The sequence below is a fragment of the Parasteatoda tepidariorum genome, chromosome 8, assembly GCF_043381705.1.
Source record: "Parasteatoda tepidariorum isolate YZ-2023 chromosome 8, CAS_Ptep_4.0, whole genome shotgun sequence".
In the NCBI taxonomy this organism is placed as follows: Eukaryota; Metazoa; Arthropoda; class Arachnida; order Araneae; family Theridiidae; genus Parasteatoda; species Parasteatoda tepidariorum.
The window spans coordinates 61755222-61777043 of record NC_092211.1 but is presented as its reverse complement, the minus strand read 5'-3'; the positions used below and the strand labels follow the sequence as shown (position 1 = coordinate 61777043).

Sequence of the window (21822 nt, the reverse complement as noted above, 5' to 3'; positions counted from 1 at the left end):
TTGTCTTTCACAGCTACTTGATCCATATACTATAGATAATGGATGAATTAAATTATGTAAGTGCAATGATTTATCGAAAATGTTGCATACAAACTATTAAATAGATTCTACCACCAATTATGTGAACATGCCTGCTTTGCTCTTCTTGTTTAGTGTTGCATTTAATTTATTAACACATATCTTGGATAATGGTGAAATATGTTAAACAATTGCCAGAAAAAGGACATAACCTGATAGTAAATAAATTAAGGTCCAAGCCTAAGCTTGAAAACATAAGTAGAAATAATAGCCCACAGTTCTTGATTATGGCTTTCTTTAATACCATCATATATGATGATGAGCCTTTTACATATTTTTTTTTATAAAAATATAATGTAAATTTTTATTCAATACCAAACAAAAAAAAGTTAGTTTGAAAAGGTTTATTGAGATTTCATTTAATAAACAATCTATACTAATAATAAAATATCTGTATAATAAAATAAATGAACACAATTTTTGCAAATATTTTTAGTATCATAAACATATTTAAATACACATTGTACAAATTGAAATATTATAAATACAAGAAACATAGAATCATTTTCCAATTCTTTGTACGAGCCAGTCTTGTTGGCATAAGGGACACCTGTTATTTTGTTTCACCCATAGAGACATGCAGCAATTGTGAAAAGAATGATTACATTCACCCCATACAACTGCAAAAATGAAAGAATATTTTTAATATTGAATATAATATTATACAAGCATGTCACAATATTATACACATACAAAAAAATCCAAATTTTGAGTTTATAAAAATAAATGAGCCTATACAATTGTTAATGGATATTAATAAATGAATTTACTGTAGTTGAAGAGAACATGTTTTTCAAAAAATTGTGTCACGCTATACATTAATATAATGTATATAAATATAATTGAAGAGTGAAGACAAGATGTGCTTCCACTATTTATAACACCATGCAGTTTGTAAAAAAACTTCATAGTTTAAGAATATGCAACCCTCTAAGTGTTAGTCACAGCTTCTTCAAACTTTTTAGTGGCAGGCCATAAACCGGGTTTTCTCATAATATTCAATACGAAAGTAGTGCAAAGCAGGGAAATTTTTGTACAGTTTCACACAGAACTCATTAGTAAACTTAAGACAAAACTGAAATTAGTGTTATGCAGAAACTAATTGTTAAAAAATTAGACTATAAATTAAAAATTTGCTTAATTTCATATTTTTTTATTTATGTCAAACAAATTATCTTAACTAGAAGGAGATATTTTACAGCTGAATGAACAATACAAAATAATACATACAACATTATTGTATGTTACAGAGTTACTGTAACATTCTAACTTCCCTAAACTGTCACTAAACTATTCCAGTGAAAAATTTTGTTTAAGTTTAAAAGGTTTCTAAAAAAAATTACAGGGTTATTTCTTTCAAAAATATTGACGTTCAATATTTTTTATCCATTTTTTTAGCATTTTAAACCACTTGTTTCTTCACCACAATATTTTTTTTGTTTGCAACTGTCATTACGTTTTTATTTTATTACGTTTAAGAGATAAATAAATCAATTTTTTTTACAGTACACAATGCAAGTAGGTACAGTAAATCTAAAAATTATTATCAAGTCATGAATGTTGCCACCCATTTCAGGTTAATTTGAAAAGACTAATGGAATTTGAGTAATGGCAGAATCTGCCCTTCCTGTTTGACTGATTGATTGGTTCATTTACGTCGCACTAGAGCTGCACAATGGGCTATTGGCGACGGTCTGGGAAACATCCCTGAGGATGATCCGAAGACATGCCATCACAATTTTGATCCTCTGCAGAGGGGATGGCACCCCCGCTTCGGTAGTCCGACGACCTGCACACGAAGTCGAGCACTTAAGGGTAGAACAGTTTAACGAGGACCAATATCGCACACCCTCAGTCCCTACGCAGACTAATCCAAGTGGTCACCCACCTGCACACTGGCCGCAGTCAGTGATGCTTGACTTCGATGATCTGCTGGGAACAGTGTCTTAACAATCAGTCCACTGCGGAACCTTCCTGTTTGACATAGAACTATATAGATTTTAATTATACATTGTTGTATCTTCATTAAGTTAAAAACTTTTCTGTTGTTAACTATTTTAATGTTGCGTAACAAAACTAAGCCACTTCTTAGGTCTTAGGACTCTTTCCTATTGTAGGGTTAAAAAAAAAAGTAATGCAGAAACATATGAGCCAGACAATCCCTATTGTTCACAATTATTTAATAATATTAAATGCTACATTGTTATAAAGAACTATGAATTCTTTGGTTCAAAAAATATTAGTTTATTTTTTGAGTATGAGGTAAAGAATTCTTTAACTTATTCTACATTTAATAATTTACAGTTTCTCATTGCAAAGGAAAACCGAAGATACACAAATAATTGAAGATTTAATAATTAAAACAATTTTTTAAATTTTCTTTTCAATGCTAAAAGTTGCTGCATTTTTATGCATCATGATTATTACCAGTGTCTTAAAAACAACATTCTAGCTCATGTCCAGCAAAGAAAAATTTAAAAAAAAAACTTATACTATAAAATGAGAACCAATAATTTAATTTTACACAATAGAGTTTTCTTAATAATTTATTCTCATTTAGGATTAATAAAGAAAATAGAATTTAGTAGTGTTTGCAAAAGCAGCAGTATATTTTTAGAACAAAAGTTGAAATCATGAAAAGATAAAGAACATTTTTTTTAAAGGCAGAACTTACAGACAATAATTACAGGGCAACGAACTACTATGCTTTTTGCAAAATATCTTTCTTATGGAGCACATCACCATACAGATTTTTTGGTAATTTTGCCAACATTTTAAAAGCTTCACCATGTGAGAGTTGGAATAAAGTGGTCTTTTATATAAATGAATCATTTACATGTAGTAGTGTGGAAAATAATTTTAAATCAAATTTACAAAACAAAGGATCATAGATTAAAATATGAACTTCTAGGTTGTTATCAATACACATTATCAACTTTTAACTAGAAGATATTTTCCCACAAGGCAGTGATAGAAAGTTGACAGGCCCGTAATTATAAAATCTACCCATTCCAATGAAAAAGAAGGAAAACTATAAAGATATTAGGAATATATTTTTTTTGAGACAAATGAAGAAGAAAAATGTATAAAAGTAACTCAACATACTTTTCTGAAAAATTGATTAAAAAGAAAACAATATGCAATGCAAAAAAATTATTGATACACTTTAAAATGATAAATATACCCTTATTTTTGTCAAACATTACATTATTACAGAATTGATATAATTTAAATAGATGATAAATGAGTAAGACTAATGAACTAAAAAACAGTCCTTTTTTTTTAAACTTTACATGGAGAAATTATTGAACAATTATAGGAGAAGCCATATAAATAAATTAACTGAAAAAATTACAGAAAAAATTAATAAATTAGCAGAATTACATAAAAAGAATACATTAACAGAATTACAGAAAAATTACTACTTACATTAAAATTGAAATGATTAATATGATTAGACAATATAAAATAAATATATTTACCAACACAATCATCCTGTTTGTTTTCAGCTTGACATCTTAAACAAGCATCTAGAAAAGTTTTTAACAGACAATCAATTTTTAAAAAAATAAACACAAATAACTGGTTCAAAAATTTGGTACTGAAATTCATTTCGAGGAGGGAACTTATCCAATCTGTAAAAAAGATTTCCTAATAACTATGTCAGCTGCTATGTATCTATGAAATATAGCTGAGGTATATTAGGTAACTATTAACATAAAACAGAGAAATAATAGTTCGGTGTTTTTTTATTGCCTCCAAATCGGATAAGTTCCCAAATTTTTTATTTATAAAAAATTTTATTATTGTAATAACAGTGTTTTATCTTATGGCTTCTTAGCAGCAAGTTTCATAACATTTTTCAACAATATCTCAATTACAGATTAGAATAAGGCAAGTCACATATTTGCATTCAAAACTCGGGAAAATGAATTAACTCACATTCAATTATTTTAAAAAAGAAATGAAACATGTAGAGATTTGGCGGGGATAGCTACGTGTTATACCTTTCAATTCATTCTCTTCTGTGATGTTATTTTTTTCTTTTCAATTTCTGCGAGTTGTACTCTTCGCGTCGTTCTATGATGTCTTTCGTTAGTTTCTTCTTGCAGGTCACTCACTGTTCAGAAGAGGCCAAGATTTGGTGTTTACTTTGGACATGATCGTGATACGAAAATATTCCTTTTTTCATTTATTAGTTTTAATTGAGAGTGCTCCTTGTAAAGCATCAAATAGTATCTGCCCATAATCCTTAATTTCTCTAAGTATCCCATTATTATATCAAGACTATCTTATTTCTGTTTTATGTTATATAAATATACTTTTTACACTGTTTTTACAATTCGTAAAGAGATTTCCTGTTGCACTCAATGTACGACCAAAAAATAATAATAATTAGTTTTAATAAATCAAGTGCTACTCATATTATATATATAATAAAGGTTGGTCTTAAATAAAATTAATAAATGCGTGTGAGGATATTTTCGTATTGTGATCTGTTGCGTCAACTAAAATTGCCGAGACGTCAAATGGGTTTTAAACTTGTAATTTTTTTTTTTTTAAAGCATATTCGACAGAGGCTACGAATTATACCCTTCGCATTGGCCCTCTTTTGTGATGTTTTTCTTTTTTTTCTCGAAGGCGCCGCCCGGAAATTTGCCAAGTCTTGGTAATTTTTGAATTCGATAGTTGTGCCACAGATCAGGATACGGAAATCTTCCCTTGTAAGCTACTTTATAAAAAAATATAAAGAAATCAAAATTATTAGTGAAGAATGCAAATAAAGTTACCCATGACTTGAACTCGACAAATAGCACAAGTATCACATTCAACATCCCAACTCCACATAGCAACTGCATTCCATTTTTTTAAAGTAAACATTTTTTCAGGTTTGTGTCCATTGTTCTCAAATTCCCGATCGTTTACATCTTCATCATCTCCAAGAACGGCATCATCATTGTCTTTAGACATTTTTAAACTCTTGCACTGAAGATAGTTTTTAATTTGAGATTTAAAATAATTAGGATTTAAATCTAAGTTTAATGGATTTTAAGACAACAACATTTTTCGAGAAAAAGTTTCATTAATAAATGCTTAAATTAAAAAATAAATTAAATTCTCATAAGGACAAAATAAAAACAAACCCAAAGGCAGTGTCTATTACACCGACTATCGGTAAGATAGCCTCAGAGCTATCGCGCACTTTACAGAAACTAATTCATCGGTACAATAGCTATAAGTTATGCTTTTCTACCTGGGTATGTGAAATTGGTAATGGGTTGTCATTGTTTGATGGGTTATCATTGTTTCACCAACAACAAAAAATTTAAAAATAAAAGAACATTATTTCTTTTTTCCTTAAAGCGTATAAAATTTTTCACAGAATTTTTAAAAACTAAATTATTTATTAACATTATATTGGATTTATTTAAATATATTAATNATTTAAAATTAATTACTTAAGGCATTTAAACTTAACATCCGGTTTAAATGACATTCGTTATTTCCGGTTTGGTCTTGTTTGTTTATAAATTTTTTAAAGTATTATTTACGTTCTCCGCAAAATTTTGTAAAAAATCATTAAAATTGAAAGAAAAGAAGAATAAAGGTCAGAAAAATTGAAATTTTCTCATAGTTGAAATGTTAATAAATTTTCCTCCAATATATTTGATATTAATATAAACCACTATTAGGGGAATAAATAGATAAAAATTATTTGAAGGGATTGAACTTTTTGATTCTGAGATTTCCGTATCAGTACCTACGCCGAGAAAGTCGCTAAAATCTGGGGAGAGGCGGTAGAAAACTGGGGATATTTACGTATCGTGATCTGTCATGCCAAACGCATGTCTATAAGGCACCAAATGGGAGATTTGAAACTTGAATTCCGAAAATCACAATACTGTAATTTTCCCAAAAAACTGGAATAAAAGGGAATGTTTCCATATTAATAACTAATGCTAAACATCTAACGTCATTAACAAAATTGAGAATTGCGAGATTTGTACTAAATTTTCGTTTAATTCCACTTTTTTTTTTTTTTTNTTGAGATATTTCTCATAACCCCCCCCCCCTCCCATCACCACCAGAAATCAGTTAACTGGCCATTAATTTTCTAAAGGTATCCAATTTTTGCTGGTTATAAAATGTAAAAGATTTAAAATTAAACAGTTAAATTATGTCAAAAGTTTTATAGTTTTTTAAATTTCACTAAAAAAAATTAAGAAAGATTATTATATCTGTTACATGCTTGCAAGTTGTTATTTCTCAATATGGTTTTTATTTAGCTGAATTTAAATTGGAGATTCAGACGAAGTTTTTTCATTTGTCTAAACTTAAGAGATTTTTAAAGTTATACCCACCTTCCAATCACTTTTTTTTCTATATCCGTCGTTAAACAGCCAACTCAAATTTTTTTTGAGTTTATAACATCTAGTGTTCAATTCCATAGTCTTATAATTTTGAACTAATCCAGAAGGCAAGGAAACTCCTGGATAAGTACTCTCAGAGGTATGATTTGTTATTGGAACATGGAGGACTTTGTGACTTGACAGATTTAACTCGCATCAATCACCATTTACTACATGGGGAGTCTTCGGCCGGTGGGGATCGAACCCACGACATCCTAGACAAGGGCCCAATGCTCTACCAACCAGGCTATCCCGGCCCCATCCGGTCAATTATAAAATTTTACCGAATAAAAATTAGTTGTTCGCAGTTAAAAAAGTAGTTCACCACAGTTTCCTTACCAACGACATACTTGTGGTAATGTGGTCAGCACTGTGTCTGTGTGATGCAAAAAGTCAGCATCGATGGGTACCAGACAAGCTGGTACCCGTCGATCTGGCGCTATGTGGGATTCAAGCTACCACTGAGGACCGAACCCCAGTCTATCACAATGACAGTTTAGTACTTTAACCTCTGAGCCATCACAGTTGAATTTAACAAAGTATTTGCTTGAATGAAACATTTTTTAGCATGTCATATTGTTTAAATCTAAGTAATAAAAACTAAATATTTATTAGACAATTTGTAGCATATCATCTTGTTCAAATCTAAGTAGTAAAACTGTTTTAAAAGAGATATATTATTCTTTGGAAATAGAGCTTTCCTATGAAACAATTTTTCATTCTCTTAATTTTTAAAATGTTTAATATAACAAATTTAAAGTGGAAATGTACTGTATTTAATTTAAAGAAACTTTTAAAGAGAATTTTTCATTACTAATTTGTTAAAACTATTTTAGAAGAAATATATTATTCTTTGAAAATAGAGCTTTCCTGTGAAACAATTTTTCATCTAACTTAATTTTTAATATGCTTAATGTAACAAAGTACAAATGCACTGTATGTAATTTAAATAAACTTTTAAAGAGTATTTTCATTGCTATTTTCTAATTTTGTTCACTTTTTTATTAGATATTCACTGTAATGAAGCGGGAGAGTGAAACAGACAATCCTGATGAACCAGAAGAGAAAAAAGCTAAGGTGTCTAATGTGTCACCTAGTCAAACATGTGCCTTAAATGTTGATAGAGTACACATGTCTGAAAATGTTATAGAAACTACACCTGAATGTAGTATAGAAGTATCTCAAGAAGTTAGCGAAACTCAAATGACTCAGGAGAGTTCAAGGTATTCATTAATCTTTTTTTTTAAATTCCTTTTTTCTAATTTTATTCCTATTAAAATATGATTCTTTCTGTTTATTTTCAGTGTGACATTAGATTCGATATATAATATGTATGTAGAGGCTCATGTAGAGTTTATGGATATAGTAGAACCCTTGAATCATCTCAGATCTCTTCTTGAGCAGAAAACACGAAAAGACCTTTCAGATTTCAAGTTTGTTTTGCAAGATGCGCAGGAGGTAAAAGTATTATCTCTTCATTTACAAAGATTCAGAATTCAAAGAGTCAGAGAAGATTGCTAGACTGCGTATTATTTGGATATTGAGACATATGTTAAACAAAGTCTTTTATCTAATAAAATTATTTAGACAAATATTTATAATAATGTCAGCAAAAATATTACTCAAACAAATATTATGACAATTATTATATCTAATAATTTCATCTTATCACAAAATTTATTTATTACAATTGAATGTTTTTGAGCCTATGTTTCATTGAATTATTGAACAAAAACAGGCAATTATTAAACTGAAAAATCAATATAATATAAATGAATTAGTAATAAATTATTTTCTGATTTTAAAATTTCTAAACCATACTTATTAAATATATAATCTGAATTAATTTAATATTATACTCATAATAGCTTCCTAATTCAGGAATATTCACTAAAGAATCTTCTTGTAATAAGGTGAAATTTTTTAGAGAATTTAAGTTTCAGAAAAGTCACAAGTCTAACTAGAATATTCGATCTACCCACTCTACAACTTTAATTATAATTTAATGGTGTAGAGCTTTTATGTTAATATTTTTTATTATCATTTTTATATTTTTCTTCTTTATAATTCATTTCTATGTGCTGAAAAAAATCTAATCTTCTATTTTTAGTTGGATGCTACAAAAAATTTGGTTAACCAATGTGTACAAGGGGAAGGTTTGGTTCAAATTAATGTGGAAATATTTGAGAAAGATGGTATGAATTTGTGATTTAAAATTTTGTTCAATTGTTTTAATTTGCTAGAAAATAAAATTAGCATTTAATAGATTAGAATAAACATATCGATGATAAAGCTTAAATCGTTTGGTGCAGTATCCTGAAGAGCCACAATTTTCAAAGGGACATCAAAAAACTAATAAACATGGTGCATAGCATTTTTAAAAACTGCTTAAAGGTGCTTATTCTCGATTTTCGTTTTTTAAAAGTCCTTAAAGGTGCTTTTTTCATTGCGTGTTTTAAAAAGTGCTGAATTTTCCATTATTGAAAAAGGACTTTTTTTTTCTTTACCATGTCTATTTTTGCCATGTATTATGCAAAAGCATGCTTTTCACACTGTTCTATTCAACGTTTTCTCAATTCATTCAACCACAATCCATTTCGGCGTACCGTGGATCAGTAGCATATGAAAGAGCTAATCGTTTTACTTAATTTGATGAAATATGAGTCCACCTACTGAGCTGGGTTTGGTGAGATTCTTGCTCTCTCATGTGCAACTCTGCTGCATTTTGCAAGATATTCTCAATTTCAAGCTTCATATTCCACCCTGTGATATCGAACTGAAACATCTCTTGATCATTTTATGATAGCTAATATAATAAAAAAAAAAGAGTTTTTTGTCAGAAACTAGTAGTTATTTTATCATAAACATGTAATGTCTTTGAAAATAATTTTGCATTTTGTTAAAGTATATAGTGCTTAAAAATTTTTTTTGAGTGCTTAAAAAGTACTTTAAAGGTGCTTATTTTTTGTGAAACGATTTGACTGCCCACCCTGATAAAAAATTTTTCCATTTTTCACTTTACATATCAGGCATTCTAAACAGAGAATGTAAAAAAGTAAAGAAGGCCAGTTTCTAAAGCTGTAATGTATAACAGTTCTCAAAGATTTAGTACAGTCACTGAGTATAAAGGAAAAAGCAACATTTAGGGGCAGAGTAACGGAGATTTTTCATAAAATGGGTTTCACACACCTTTCCCCTAACCGCTGCTAGGGTTGGGGGGAGAAGAAATGTTTTTTTTTTAACTGATTCTTAACAGTACTGTTCTATTTAAAATATTTCTTTTAGAATTCATTTATATAATTCTGGTTGATTATATCTCCCAACACATTTTGAGATGGAATAAAATAATGGGAGGCTTAGTACATATAATGACGCCTGGTGGCTGAGTGGTAGCACTTCGCGCTCCCGTGCCACAGGTCCTGGTTTCGATCCTCGGGCCGGGCAAGGTTCACTCAGCCTTTTTATCCCTTCAGTGGGTTGATAAATGAGTACCAAGCATGCTTGGGAACTAAACACTGGGGGTTCCACGTTCGTCTGACCACCTAACCAGAACATCTGCTCCTGAACCCCAGAGCCCAAGGTCAAGAAAACTGAGATGGGCACAGTAGGCCTTGGCCCACTATGGGCTGTCGCGCCACTGAGTTTAGTTTAGTTTAGTACATATAATGCTATGCTAAATCTGAGTATGTAGTTCACATTGTAAGCTGTTTTTCTAGTACAGCCACCTGTACTGAGCAGTTTTCTATCTTAGTTACATATTTAGAGAACTGTACTTCTCCTTTCCATATTCTTTGTCTGGAATATGCATATGTAGCAAAGAAGCTTCGAACAGAAAAAAAAATTTAGATCAATGTGTTATGTGTTTTTATATTGAACGTTAAAATTTGAATGATTATATTTATAACAACCATACTTTTTTTTTTTTTAAAGTTTGAGCAAAGATTTATATTTTTTGTCTTTGATTCAATATAAAAATTTGGATTGCATTTTTTTTTTTTAATAAATTACATTACCAAGTATTATACTTCGATGTCACAGACATCTAATTTTTACTGAGTACAAAATTAATAAGCACAGTTAGAATAATTGTCCAAGTTTCCCATGCAAAAAAATCGGAAAAGATTTCCATCTGCTGTAGATTTGAAAATTTTGTTATTTTTTCCCCTATTTCTGAACTAGGTTTTAACGTAGCTGAATTCAAATTAATAATAATCCATGGACGTTTTCTTACTTTGTCTGAAAATATTTTAAATTATGCATGTAGAATTAAGAATGGACTGTAGAATTTACTATTGATGTATTTTAATTTATCCTGGTTCTTATTGAATATTTAACAATATCAAAACTAAATTTTTTTTAATGAATATCCATTGTTTTATCACAGGATGATCATCATAGAACATAACATCACGCAAAATGGTCCCCACAATTGGCGAACTATCTTTCACATGGCAACAATAATAATTCATGACATTTAACAATACATATAGTGCGAAATATCATCTTTTTAATTTTATTATTTTAAATACAACTAAAAATGTTGATTTTAGTGCAAAATGGACTAATTTTAAAAAATTATTTTTTTTTACATTAAATTAAATAAAAATTGTCAATTCTTTATTTGAAATATTTTAAAGTTTTTTTTTTTTAGTTTAAAAATCCCGTTTCCAATGAGAAGTGATTTCCCATTAAAATGTTAAGTAAGTTTATTTTCGGTGAAAGTTGATTCCCTGTTCCTTTTCAACAAAATTAAACAAATTACAACTTGATCTATGTCTATAAATGTTTTTTTTTTTTTTTTTTGAGAAAGACNTTTTTTTTTTTTTTTGAAATTTTATTATTTTTGTAGTTTACAAAATGTTAGAGACTGTAATTAAATAAAATTTAGATCTTGCCAACCATTCCTCATACAAATGCAAATTGATTTCAAAATAAATAAATAAAGGTACGTGTCAGTATTTTAAAATCATTATGTAAATGAAATAATACTCTTTTTCAAAATGAATTCAATTTTTTAATAATTTTCTTGGTACCTCACATCAATTTACATAGTACTTATATATTAAAAAAGAAAGAAAAAAACGTTGAGCTACTCAGTATTTTGAATAGCATGCTTTAGTAGAATTTTTTTTCTTTTCAAATAAGCTTCTGCAAATTTTCTCTTTTTAATTCTTATTGTTTGTTATGTTGTCATTCTGTAAAAATTGGCATATTTTCACAGATGTAAAGAAATTAAACATTGTTGATGTGTTGAAACCAGCTGAAGAAATACCAATATCTGCATCTGTATCTGGCGAAGGTATACTTTAAAGATATACAAGATATGTAATAAAAGATATTTCATGTTTAAACAAATTTTGAGTTTTATTTTCTACTTCAAGGTTCGCCTCGTATATTTCTCCTTGGGGACAGCACTTACATTGAATCATCTTCTCAGTCTAAGACTCGAGAGTCACCAACTGATTCACAAGTGACTCGATGGATAATGTCACCAGTTTTTCGAAAATTACAAGAAAGGTGCCAAATTTCTAATGGTAAGCATTATTTTTAAAATCCTTTATCTAGGCTGATTGTTTGATTATAATCTTTAATCTGGGCTTATTTTTGGTTTAACTTAAATAATAAATTTAAAATCTGAAAATTTTCCTCGAAAATCTGTAATGCTAAAATCCACCACATGCCATATTTAAGAGGGCTTAATAAAAGCTAAACCAAGCTTGTTTGGAAAAAAATATTTGATTGATCAAATTGTATCTTATATGAGAAATTAGTTCCTCACAACATAGAATTTGTTTATTAAATTTTAAAATAATAAGTGCCTTATTAAGCTTTATTTATGTACTTTTTATCTATAAATTAAATTTGAGATAACTCTAATTTGATAGGATTGATATAATATTTTTCTCTACTGTCCTTCCTAACTTACCTTTATTTTTGACTCCCGACTTGAAAATAACAAAAATCGTATTTTGGGAAGCAGGCTCATAGATGTATGTGTCATGTATGGATTCTTTCTCTTTTTAATATTGTCAAAAGGGTGATGGGAGGATTTCCATGTTTGAGCATTATACCTTTCTCAAAGCTGTCAACTCTATTTAATTTTCCAGTAAACTGTAAATTATGCTAGTTTCTCTAGGTTATCGTTAAATCCAGCATTCTACAGATTTTTTTATTTTTTAAAAAAAATTCATTAAATTTGAGAAATATTTTGGAAAAAAATCTGTATAAAAATAAACTTTTTATTCTGTTTATTGCCTGCTCGAGTATTTAAACAAATATTATTGCTAAATAATGAAGTAAGCTTCATCTATAGCAGTTCATTTGAAGCTTTTCTTTTTGTAAACATTGTTAGTTTTTTTTAATTGTCTTTTTAAATTAATTAGAGGGAATATTTTATAACAAGTCTAAAATGAATTAAATTTCTATTACAATACAAAATTATAAATCTAAAAGTGTAATGAAAACATTTTACTGCTATGCTAATTTAATTTCAATCATAGAAACATCTCAAGTCATTTAAAATTCGTAGTTATTAATATAATAGTTAAAATAAATTTGTACCATTTTATTGACTGTAAAAATACATTATTTTATCATTTATAAAAAATCATTGACTTCCACGATTAACATTTATTGCATATTAACTGTAATAGTAAATAATAGAAACGCAGTACTGAAAACTTGTTGAGTTTTTTTCTCAAATAAATTACTATCCAATTAAAAAAAAAGCATTCCTTCTAAATAATGAGTATTTATAATTCATTTAAATATTTCTAGATCCTTCAGCTTGGACTGAAGATCATGTTAAATTATGGTTTGACTGGGCAACGTCACATTTTAAAGTTTCAAAGCATGGGATGCGTGCCTGGAGTTTAACAGGCAAAGAACTTATGACATTCCCCATGGAAGACTTCAAAGCAAGATTAAATATTGATGCTAATGATATGTTTTGGACTCATTTAGAATTATTGAGAAAGTTTAAAATTGTTGGTAAGGATGTTTTTTTTTCTTTTAGAGTTTTATAGAAATTCTATATGGAAAAATTTTGTTATATCGGTAGTTTATCTTTATTTTCCATCGATTTATAAATTTCACTTAGGTTTTATTAGTTTAAAATGTAAAAATGTACTTTATAATATTTTTAGATTTTGTTTTGTTTTCTATTGTTTGAAAACTATCACTCTTAATTGTTTTTCATTGATACATTTGTTTATTATAAAAGATATTTTAGATTGCAAATGAATAATGTGTTTGATGGAGAAACTACTTTTTATAAAATTTATCATAATTTTAGGTTTACTTTTTAAATCTTTGTTGTAAATAGATATATATTTCTTTTAATTTTTATTAGTTCAAGGTTATGTCTGAAACTAAAAAATTATAAATCAGCTTGTAATTTTATTGTCCCAAAATAATGTGTAAAAAGATTAAAATTCATTTTTCTTAACTCTATTTATCTGTATTACCAACTAATAGAATCCTTTTCAGAAAATAAAATTAAAGAAAAATGGGAATAAACTAAAGCGTTATATTGAGCTTGGCACAAATGTAAATATTATTTTAGCTTCATTGTATTAATACGAAATAACAAAATTAAACTTTTGCAAAAAATAACACTTTTCCTTATTTTCTGATCTGATAGAAATCATTTGTAACTTTACTGTATTTTAAATTGATGTTGTAGATTTCTTTCTAACACAATAAGAAAGTTTAAGAAAAAGTTTAAAAAATATGCATCTTAAAAAATATATTTTCTTTCTTTCTTTCTTTTTTTTTAAAAAAAAAGAAGAAGACTTTTATATCTTGAATAAGTGTTAAGTTTGTTTTATTTTGTTGTTTTAGAATATTTTTTAACGTAATTTAATTTACTAATCAACCAACAGTTAAGATCCTGAGCAAAATAGTAATTAAATATAAGGCAAAAATTTTGTGCTTAGAAAATTATATGGGAGTTTTTTGTAAGGTCATTAAACATGCATTATGTTCTATAGAAAATGTGATTAAATAGTTCCCTAAGTAAGTTTGAAATTCTTTTTTCTTCAAAAATGTTTTGTGATCATTAATTTATTCTTGTTTTTAATCTGACCAGTCTGGTGTAGCAAATCATACATTTTTCTCACATAAATTAAAATAAATTAATAAATATTTAATCACCAATGTTTCTTTAAAAATGTGTGAAGAAAGTGCAAACTTAATACCGTCAAAAGTCCTAAACTCAAAAAATTTTGTTTAATTATAATTGTAAATTTGAATTATAATTAATTTAAGTTTTCCCTAGCAATAAAAAAGGACTGTGCTTTCTCACAGAAAAGGCACTTTGAGTTTTGAAAGGGCACTCACTTACTACCATTAAATTTATCAAAATGTTTTATATTAAGTTATAACTTTGATCCTCCATTTTTAAGTTACCCTCTTATACTATTTTATGTGTATATTTCACCAAAAAGTAATTCTCTATCAAAATAAAAGAAAATTTGTAAGTTTTTAAAAAATAATTAAGGAATACTAAAAGACAATCTCTGTGTCTTATTTTTTTTAAAAGTAAATTGAAAAAAAATGAAAAAGAATTAATTAATAAACAACTTGAAAGCTTTTTTTTTGTATTTTAAACTAAAATTTTTGAAAAAATAAAAATTTAAAGGGGCAATTTTAAATAAAAGGTATTTACTTGTTGAAAAAAACAATAATAGTGAAATTTAAAGTCATTAGAGAACTCATTTATGTACCCTCAAATAAAAGATTTGAATATCACTTGGGCCGAATATTGTGCGAATTTTAACTATATAACTAGACAACAAGAGAAAAATCATTTTTGTAAAACAGACTTTTCATTAAAATAGGTGGTTATGAAAAAATAACTTTTTCCTGAAGAAAAAAAAATAGAAAGGCAGTGTTTTTTAATGGTTGATGGCTTATTTTACAGATAAAGCAAGGAGTCTTTTTTATAGGGATCAAACGGTAGGCTGTCTTTCTAAAAATGCTTAGGGAGAACAAAGATAGAGAACAATATTTCCTATTGTCATAGTTGTAGGGGTCACATAGTTGTATTCTTTTTTATGCTTTGTTAAAGTTTTGTTTTGTAAGTTATTATCTTGATGCATTGTCTCTCTTAACTCCATTAAAAAAAAATTTTTTTTACATAGCTGTAATTCAAAACAGTGAAGATAGAAGCAGGATTCGAAGAGTTCCAAGAATCGGTCCTCCTAAAATTTCTTCTTACGAAGGCAGTCCTGGAAATCCTACTGGTTTGTGATTTTATTTATATTTCAGCAACTCTTCAATCCATGACTGTAATTGTATATGTATAATATCTGTTTATTAATAATATCTTAATTAAATTTAATCTTTTGAGTTTCCTCATTCCCATGATGTTTTTTTATATTTTATGTGCTATTACCTGACTCATGCTAATGCTTTGTGAACAATTTGACCCTAGATCTCGTACAGAATTTTGTTTGATATTTAGTACTCATCAAGCTTTATAGTACTATAAAGTTGATATTTCTTGGATTCCTTATTTATAATGAGAGATTAATGAATTTAAATAACTGACAATCTATATAAACTTTTATGTTATTTTTCATGTGTCGAATACAAACAAAATTCTGTTCAAGAATGATACTCGTCAATCCTTATAGTACTACTCATAGAAATTTGTTGGATTATTTATTTATGGTGAGAGATTAACAAATTTAAATAATTAGCAATCGGTATAAACCTTTTTGTTATTTTTCATGTTTCTCATGTGAAAAAAATTCTGTACGAGTATGGTACTCATTAAATTTTATAGCACTCCATAGATGTTTGTTGGATTATTTATTTATGATGTGAGATAAATAAATTATAATAACTAACAATCTATATAATTTTTTATGTTGTATTTCATATTTGTAATAAAGTATACTCACTCAAAATTTGAAAGCTTAAAGATCGAAAGATAAAGAAACATGAAATTGTAACTTTTCTGAGATCATGTACCATTAAAGAAAAACAAAATGTATGTATATATAACCTTATCACCTATAACAAAAAAAAATTTATGTAATTAACTAATTTATTCATATTATAAAAGAATCTTTCTAAAAAAAAGCTGTTTTTTTTCTGTAATTAAATTGTATTATGTTTGCTTTAGTTTGAGGTAAAATGTATCGTCTTAACAAGTAGAATGGCCAGAAAACTAAATTATAAAATATTAAAAAGATAAAATTATTTTCTTAAAATACTTTTAGAATTAATAAATCATTCTCATTAACATCAATTTTTAATCATCATTAGGAAGCAATGGTCAAATACAACTCTGGCAGTTTCTACTTGAACTCTTGACTGATAAAGATTACAGAGACTATATTCAGTGGGTAGACAATGATGGAGAATTTAAATTGATTAATCCTGAAGTAGTGGCTCAACTTTGGGGTCAGAGGAAAAACAAACCCACTATGAACTATGAAAAACTAAGTAGAGCACTACGGTATTATTATGATGGAGAAATGCTTGCTAAGGTACGATTCACTTTCGTTTTTATTTTCTGTTGTATTTGAAATTACTATTTGATTATTACAATAACTGAATACCTTTTCAGTATTCTAAATTTTTATATTCTAGTCGTATTGTAGTTACAAAGTGTTTCAATAATGATTTGATTGATGATTTCAATAATGAATGATTGATGATTTGACAGAATGAATTAAAAAAATGTACTGTTTCTGCTTACTTAACAAAGAATTCTTTCAGAGTGAATTTAAAAATTAGTTTCATTCGTTATTCATTAACAGGTGATACAGCTGACTGGAAAACAATGTTTTCTGCTCCATGTCAGACCTTTTCAAATGAAAGATTTGCTCGGATACATTTTAAATTTGTTCTCGGGCAGCGCCATATTGATGCTGCACGTATTTAGTATGCATTGTTTTTATTATTTGGATGTTGCATTTGTTTACCAACTTTGTAAGTAGTTTTGAATAGTAAGTAGTTTTGGTAATACATTATGGATTTGCGGCACCAAATCACGCATTTCTACCTCCTTCCATTTTCCTTTTAATTGCTCTTTCGAATCTATGGTCATTTTTTATACACCTATTAATGTAAGCATAAACAAGTTGAACCAGATGAATTTATGTGTAGATATATATTGTCATTTAATTCAGTGCATAAATTAGGAGGAAATTGAGTACAATAAAATGAAGCATTTATATTATAAAAAGGATGGTCAGAATAATAATTTATTCTAAATTTTTAACGCATAAAATGAAGAAGAATTATTAAGATTCAGGATACTATTCAAACTTTTCATCATAAAAAATTTTAATTCACGTTGAAAATTATTTTCCTGTGTTTGTGCTGAAACTCCTCTTCACCAACTCACCTACAGCGATATCATAATTTTGTTTTCTAAAACTTTGATGTTTTGAAAGTGACATAGAAAAGCAATATTTGTTGATAATTTTTCCCTGGGCATTGCTTGATTTCAATTCAATATAATTACCTATTAACAACCATCATCTAAGTTTTACCATTTCAAGGCAAAAGAGGAGAGAGAGCTATATTAAGCCTAGTGCTTTAGAAAGACTTTAAATGTAGACCATTGATTCATATTTAAGAAAAATGCAAAATTTCAGTAGCTTTAGAATAAAGACATTTGAATGTACCATTGATTTCTTATTCAAGGAATGTTACGGGAAATTATTTGGCTGTACCATTGACACCTTCTTCAAGGAATGTTATGGGAAATTCGAGTATACCATGACTTCTTATTCAAAGAATGTTAAGTGAAATTTGGATGTACCATTGACTCCTTATTCAAGGAATGTTATAGGAAATTCAGAATTGGAAGGAAGAAAAAAAGATTCTGATTTAGGAAAAAAGATCTCAAATGAATATTGATTTCGTTGTGATAGATTTTTGATATTTTCTCTCTTTTTTATAAACTGTGTGTGCTTCAAAGCGATGCTTTTGTGATATGCAAACTCAATTTCCTTACAAATTAAACATGTGAATAGTTTATGCAGTTTCTGTTGCACATTGGATTTTTTCTGCATTGATGCTGTTTTCCTATTATTTAATTTAAAAATATTGTAGGTTTATTAAAAACAACATGAATGATTTACTAGCTATGAAATTTTTACTGAAATTAGATAAAAATTAGAGAATTGAAAAGTCTTAAAGAAGTTACTCTAATGGATATCTTACAAATATTGACACAAAAAATATGGATTATTTTAAATTTACTTCAAAGCATATTGAATAGTCTAAAAACAAATATATATGTTTTTTCATATTATGTACTCCATAAGTTCATTTTGAAAATTTAATTTTTCTTAATAAAACCATGGTGTGCATTAATTTATCTTTTATTCTATGCAATTGTTGTTAATTTAAAAATCAACCAACCAAAGCCTTTGAGCAGTGTTGGAATTGTAAGATNAGTTGTATTATTTTTTATGCTTTGTTAAAGTTTTGTTTTGTAAGTTATTATCTTGATGCATTGTCTCTCTTAACTCCATTAAAAAAAAATTTTTTTTACATAGCTGTAATTCAAAACAGTGAAGATAGAAGCAGGATTCGAAGAGTTCCAAGAATCGGTCCTCCTAAAATTTCTTCTTACGAAGGCAGTCCTGGAAATCCTACTGGTTTGTGATTTTATTTATATTACAGCAACTCTTCAATCCATGACTGTAATAATTTTTTTTTAAATATAATAAACAAAATTTACCATCAACTTAGCAATAGTAAAGTTAGAGTTCTTTACATAAGTTGAGTACCAGAATATTTGACCCAGACATTCCTATATCAGATCGTAATTGCACTAACTGCAATCATCAAAATGCCACTACCCAGTATTAGATACTTGCTGTAAATTAAAGCATATTTATGTTTATAAATATATATAGTGGCTTATTGACTGAATGCAGTCTTTTAATATAAATATAAATTTAATCTTAATGTTAAAATGTTATTATATTTTATTAATATCTGTATATTAATAATATCTTAATTAAATTTAATAGATAAATTTAGTCTTTTGAGTTTGCTCATTCTCATGATGTTTTGTTTTATATTTTATGTGCTATTGTCTGACTCATGCTAATGCTTTGTGATCATTTTGATGCTTAGTCTCGTACAGAATTTTGTTTGGCATTTAGTACTCATCTAACTTTATAGTACTATAAAGTCAATATTTCTTGGATTCCTTATTTATGATGGGAGATAAATAAATTTAAATAACTAACAATCTATACAAATTTTTATGTTATTTTTCATGTGTCTAATACAAACAAAATTCTGTTCAAGAATGATACTCATCAATCCTTATAGTACTACTCATAGATATTTGTTGGATTATTTATTTATGATGAGAGATAAACAAATTTAGATAATTAGCAATCAATATAAACCTTTTTGTTATTTTTCATGTTTCTCGTACAAATAAAATTCTGTATGAGAATGTTACTCATTAAATTTTATAGCCCTACACATAGATATTTGTTCGATTATTTATTTATGATGAGAGATAAATAAATTTTAATATCTAACAATCTATATAAACTTTTATGTTATTTTTCATGTGTCTAATACAAATAAAATTCTGTTCGAGAATGATATTTGTTAATCCTTATAGCACTACACATAGATATTTGTTGGATTACTTATTTATGATGAGAGATAAACAAATTTAAATAATTAGCAATCTATATAAACTTTATGTTATATTTCATGTTTGTATTAAAGTATACTCACTTATAATGTGTAAAAGCTTAAAGATCGAAAGATAAAGAAAAAGGAAATTGTAACTTTTCTGAGATCATGTACTATTAAAGGAAAACAAAATGTGTGTATATGTATGTAACCTTATCATATATAAAAAAAAAATTTTATGTTATTGACTAATTTATTCATATTATAAAAGAATCTTTCAAAAAAAAAAAAACTCAGTTTTTTTCTGTAATTAAATTGTATTGTGTTTGCTTTAGTTTGAGGTAAAATTTATCGTCTTAATAAGCAGAATGGCCATAAAACTAAATTATAAAATATTAAAAACATAAAATTATTTTCTTAATAGACTTTTAGGATTATTAAAGTTTTATCATCAACATCAATTTTTTAATCATCATTAGGAAGCAATGGTCAAATACAACTGTGGCAGTTTCTACTTGAACTCTTGACTGATAAAGATTACAGAGACTACATTCAGTGGGTAGACAATGATGGAGAATTTAAATTGATTAATCCCGAAGTAGTTGCTCAGCTTTGGGGTCAGAGGAAAAACAAACCCACTATGAACTACGAAAAACTAAGTAGAGCACTACGGTATTATTATGACGGAGAAATGCTTGCTAAGGTACGATTCACTTTTGTTTTTATTTTCTGTTGTATTTGAAATTACTATTTGATTATTACAATAACTGAATACCTTTTCTGTATTCTAAATTTTTATATTGTAGTTACTAAGCGTTTCTATAATGATTTGATTGATGGTTTCAATCATGAATGATTGATGATTTGTCAGAATGAATTAAAAAAATTTACTGTTTCTGCTTACTAAACAAAGAATTTTTTCTGAGTGAATTTAAAAATTAGTTTCATTCATTATTCATTAAGGGATGATACAGCTGACTGGAAAACAATGTTTTCTGCTCCATGTCAGACCTTTTCAACTGAAATATTTGCTCTTTGCAAAGGATACCTTTTAAATTTGTTCTCAGGCCGCGTCAATATTGATGTTGCAAGTATTTTGTATGCATTGTTTTTATTATTTGGATGTTACATTTGTTTACCAACTTAGCAACCAGCTTTGAAACTTGGTGGTAATATATTATGGTTTTTGCAGCACCAAATCACGCATTTCTACCTCCTTCCATTTTCCTTTTAATTGCTCTTTCGAATCTATGGTCATTTTTGATATAACTAGTAATGTAAGAATAGACAAGTTAGACAAGATGAATTCATGTCTGTATATATATATACAGTCAAACCCCGCTATAGTGAACCTTCAAGGGACTGAAATTTTGGTTCACTATAACCGGGAGTTCACTATGTCCGTTAAGCAGGCAATTTAAGCAATGGTTCCCTAACTCCTCCCTTTTATTGCACATTATTCAAATCAGGGTTGGTAAGTTTTAGACACATGACGGTTTTTACCGGTTATTACCGTGGTTTTTACCGTCATGTCAAAAAACCCTCTGTCAAAAACCCATAGTTTGGGTAAAACTGTATTTTTATTTGAGTTTAACTGCTTATAATTTAAAATTAATTAATTTTTGGGCAATAAAATTAGAAAAAAAGTTGTTAAAAGATATTTAAGAACAGATTCTTGCATTTTCCCCATCATAAATGTACA

General features: G+C 27.7%; 2 protein-coding genes across 2 annotated transcripts in view; one reads left to right on the top strand and one right to left on the bottom strand.

Moving 5' to 3' along the window:
- Positions 1-407: 407 nt before the first annotated feature.
- On the bottom strand, positions 408-5266 carry LOC107447083 (Regulator of cullins 2). The gene is made up of 3 exons (XM_016061897.3): positions 4869-5266; positions 3561-3608; positions 408-698 (listed from the first exon to the last, which is right to left on the bottom strand). The coding sequence occupies exons 1-3, from the start codon at positions 5047-5049 to the stop codon at positions 580-582; spliced, it is 348 nt and encodes a 115-aa protein (XP_015917383.1). The 5' UTR covers positions 5050-5266; the 3' UTR covers positions 408-579.
- A 304-nt stretch (positions 5267-5570) lies between these two features.
- Positions 5571-21822, top strand: part of LOC107449443 (DNA-binding protein Ets97D) — a 21656-nt gene continuing 5404 nt past the window's right edge. Inside the window, exons 1-11 of the mRNA XM_071183909.1 lie at positions 5571-5686; positions 7497-7711; positions 7793-7946; positions 8599-8683; positions 11710-11787; positions 11870-12022; positions 13266-13478; positions 15632-15733; positions 16764-16987; positions 18940-19114; positions 20600-20823. Of these exons, the coding sequence (XP_071040010.1) occupies positions 7509-7711; positions 7793-7946; positions 8599-8683; positions 11710-11787; positions 11870-12022; positions 13266-13478; positions 15632-15733; positions 16764-16987; positions 18940-19114; positions 20600-20823 (1611 nt within the window). The 5' untranslated portion in view covers positions 5571-5686; positions 7497-7508. The remainder of the gene's footprint in view (positions 5687-7496; positions 7712-7792; positions 7947-8598; positions 8684-11709; positions 11788-11869; positions 12023-13265; positions 13479-15631; positions 15734-16763; positions 16988-18939; positions 19115-20599; positions 20824-21822) is intronic.

Excerpts from the sequence above, each read along its gene's own strand:
- LOC107447083 (XM_016061897.3), bottom strand. The coding sequence starts at position 5,049 with ATGTCTAAAGACAATGATGATGCCGTTCTTGGAGATGATGAAGATGTA. Across the intron at positions 3,609-4,868 it reads TTGTCGAGTTCAAGTCATGG|ATGCTTGTTTAAGATGTCAA; the intron begins GTAACTTTATTT and ends AAACTTTTCTAG. Across the intron at positions 699-3,560 it reads CAAACAGGATGATTGTGTTG|TTGTATGGGGTGAATGTAAT; the intron begins GTAAATATATTT and ends TCATTTTTGCAG.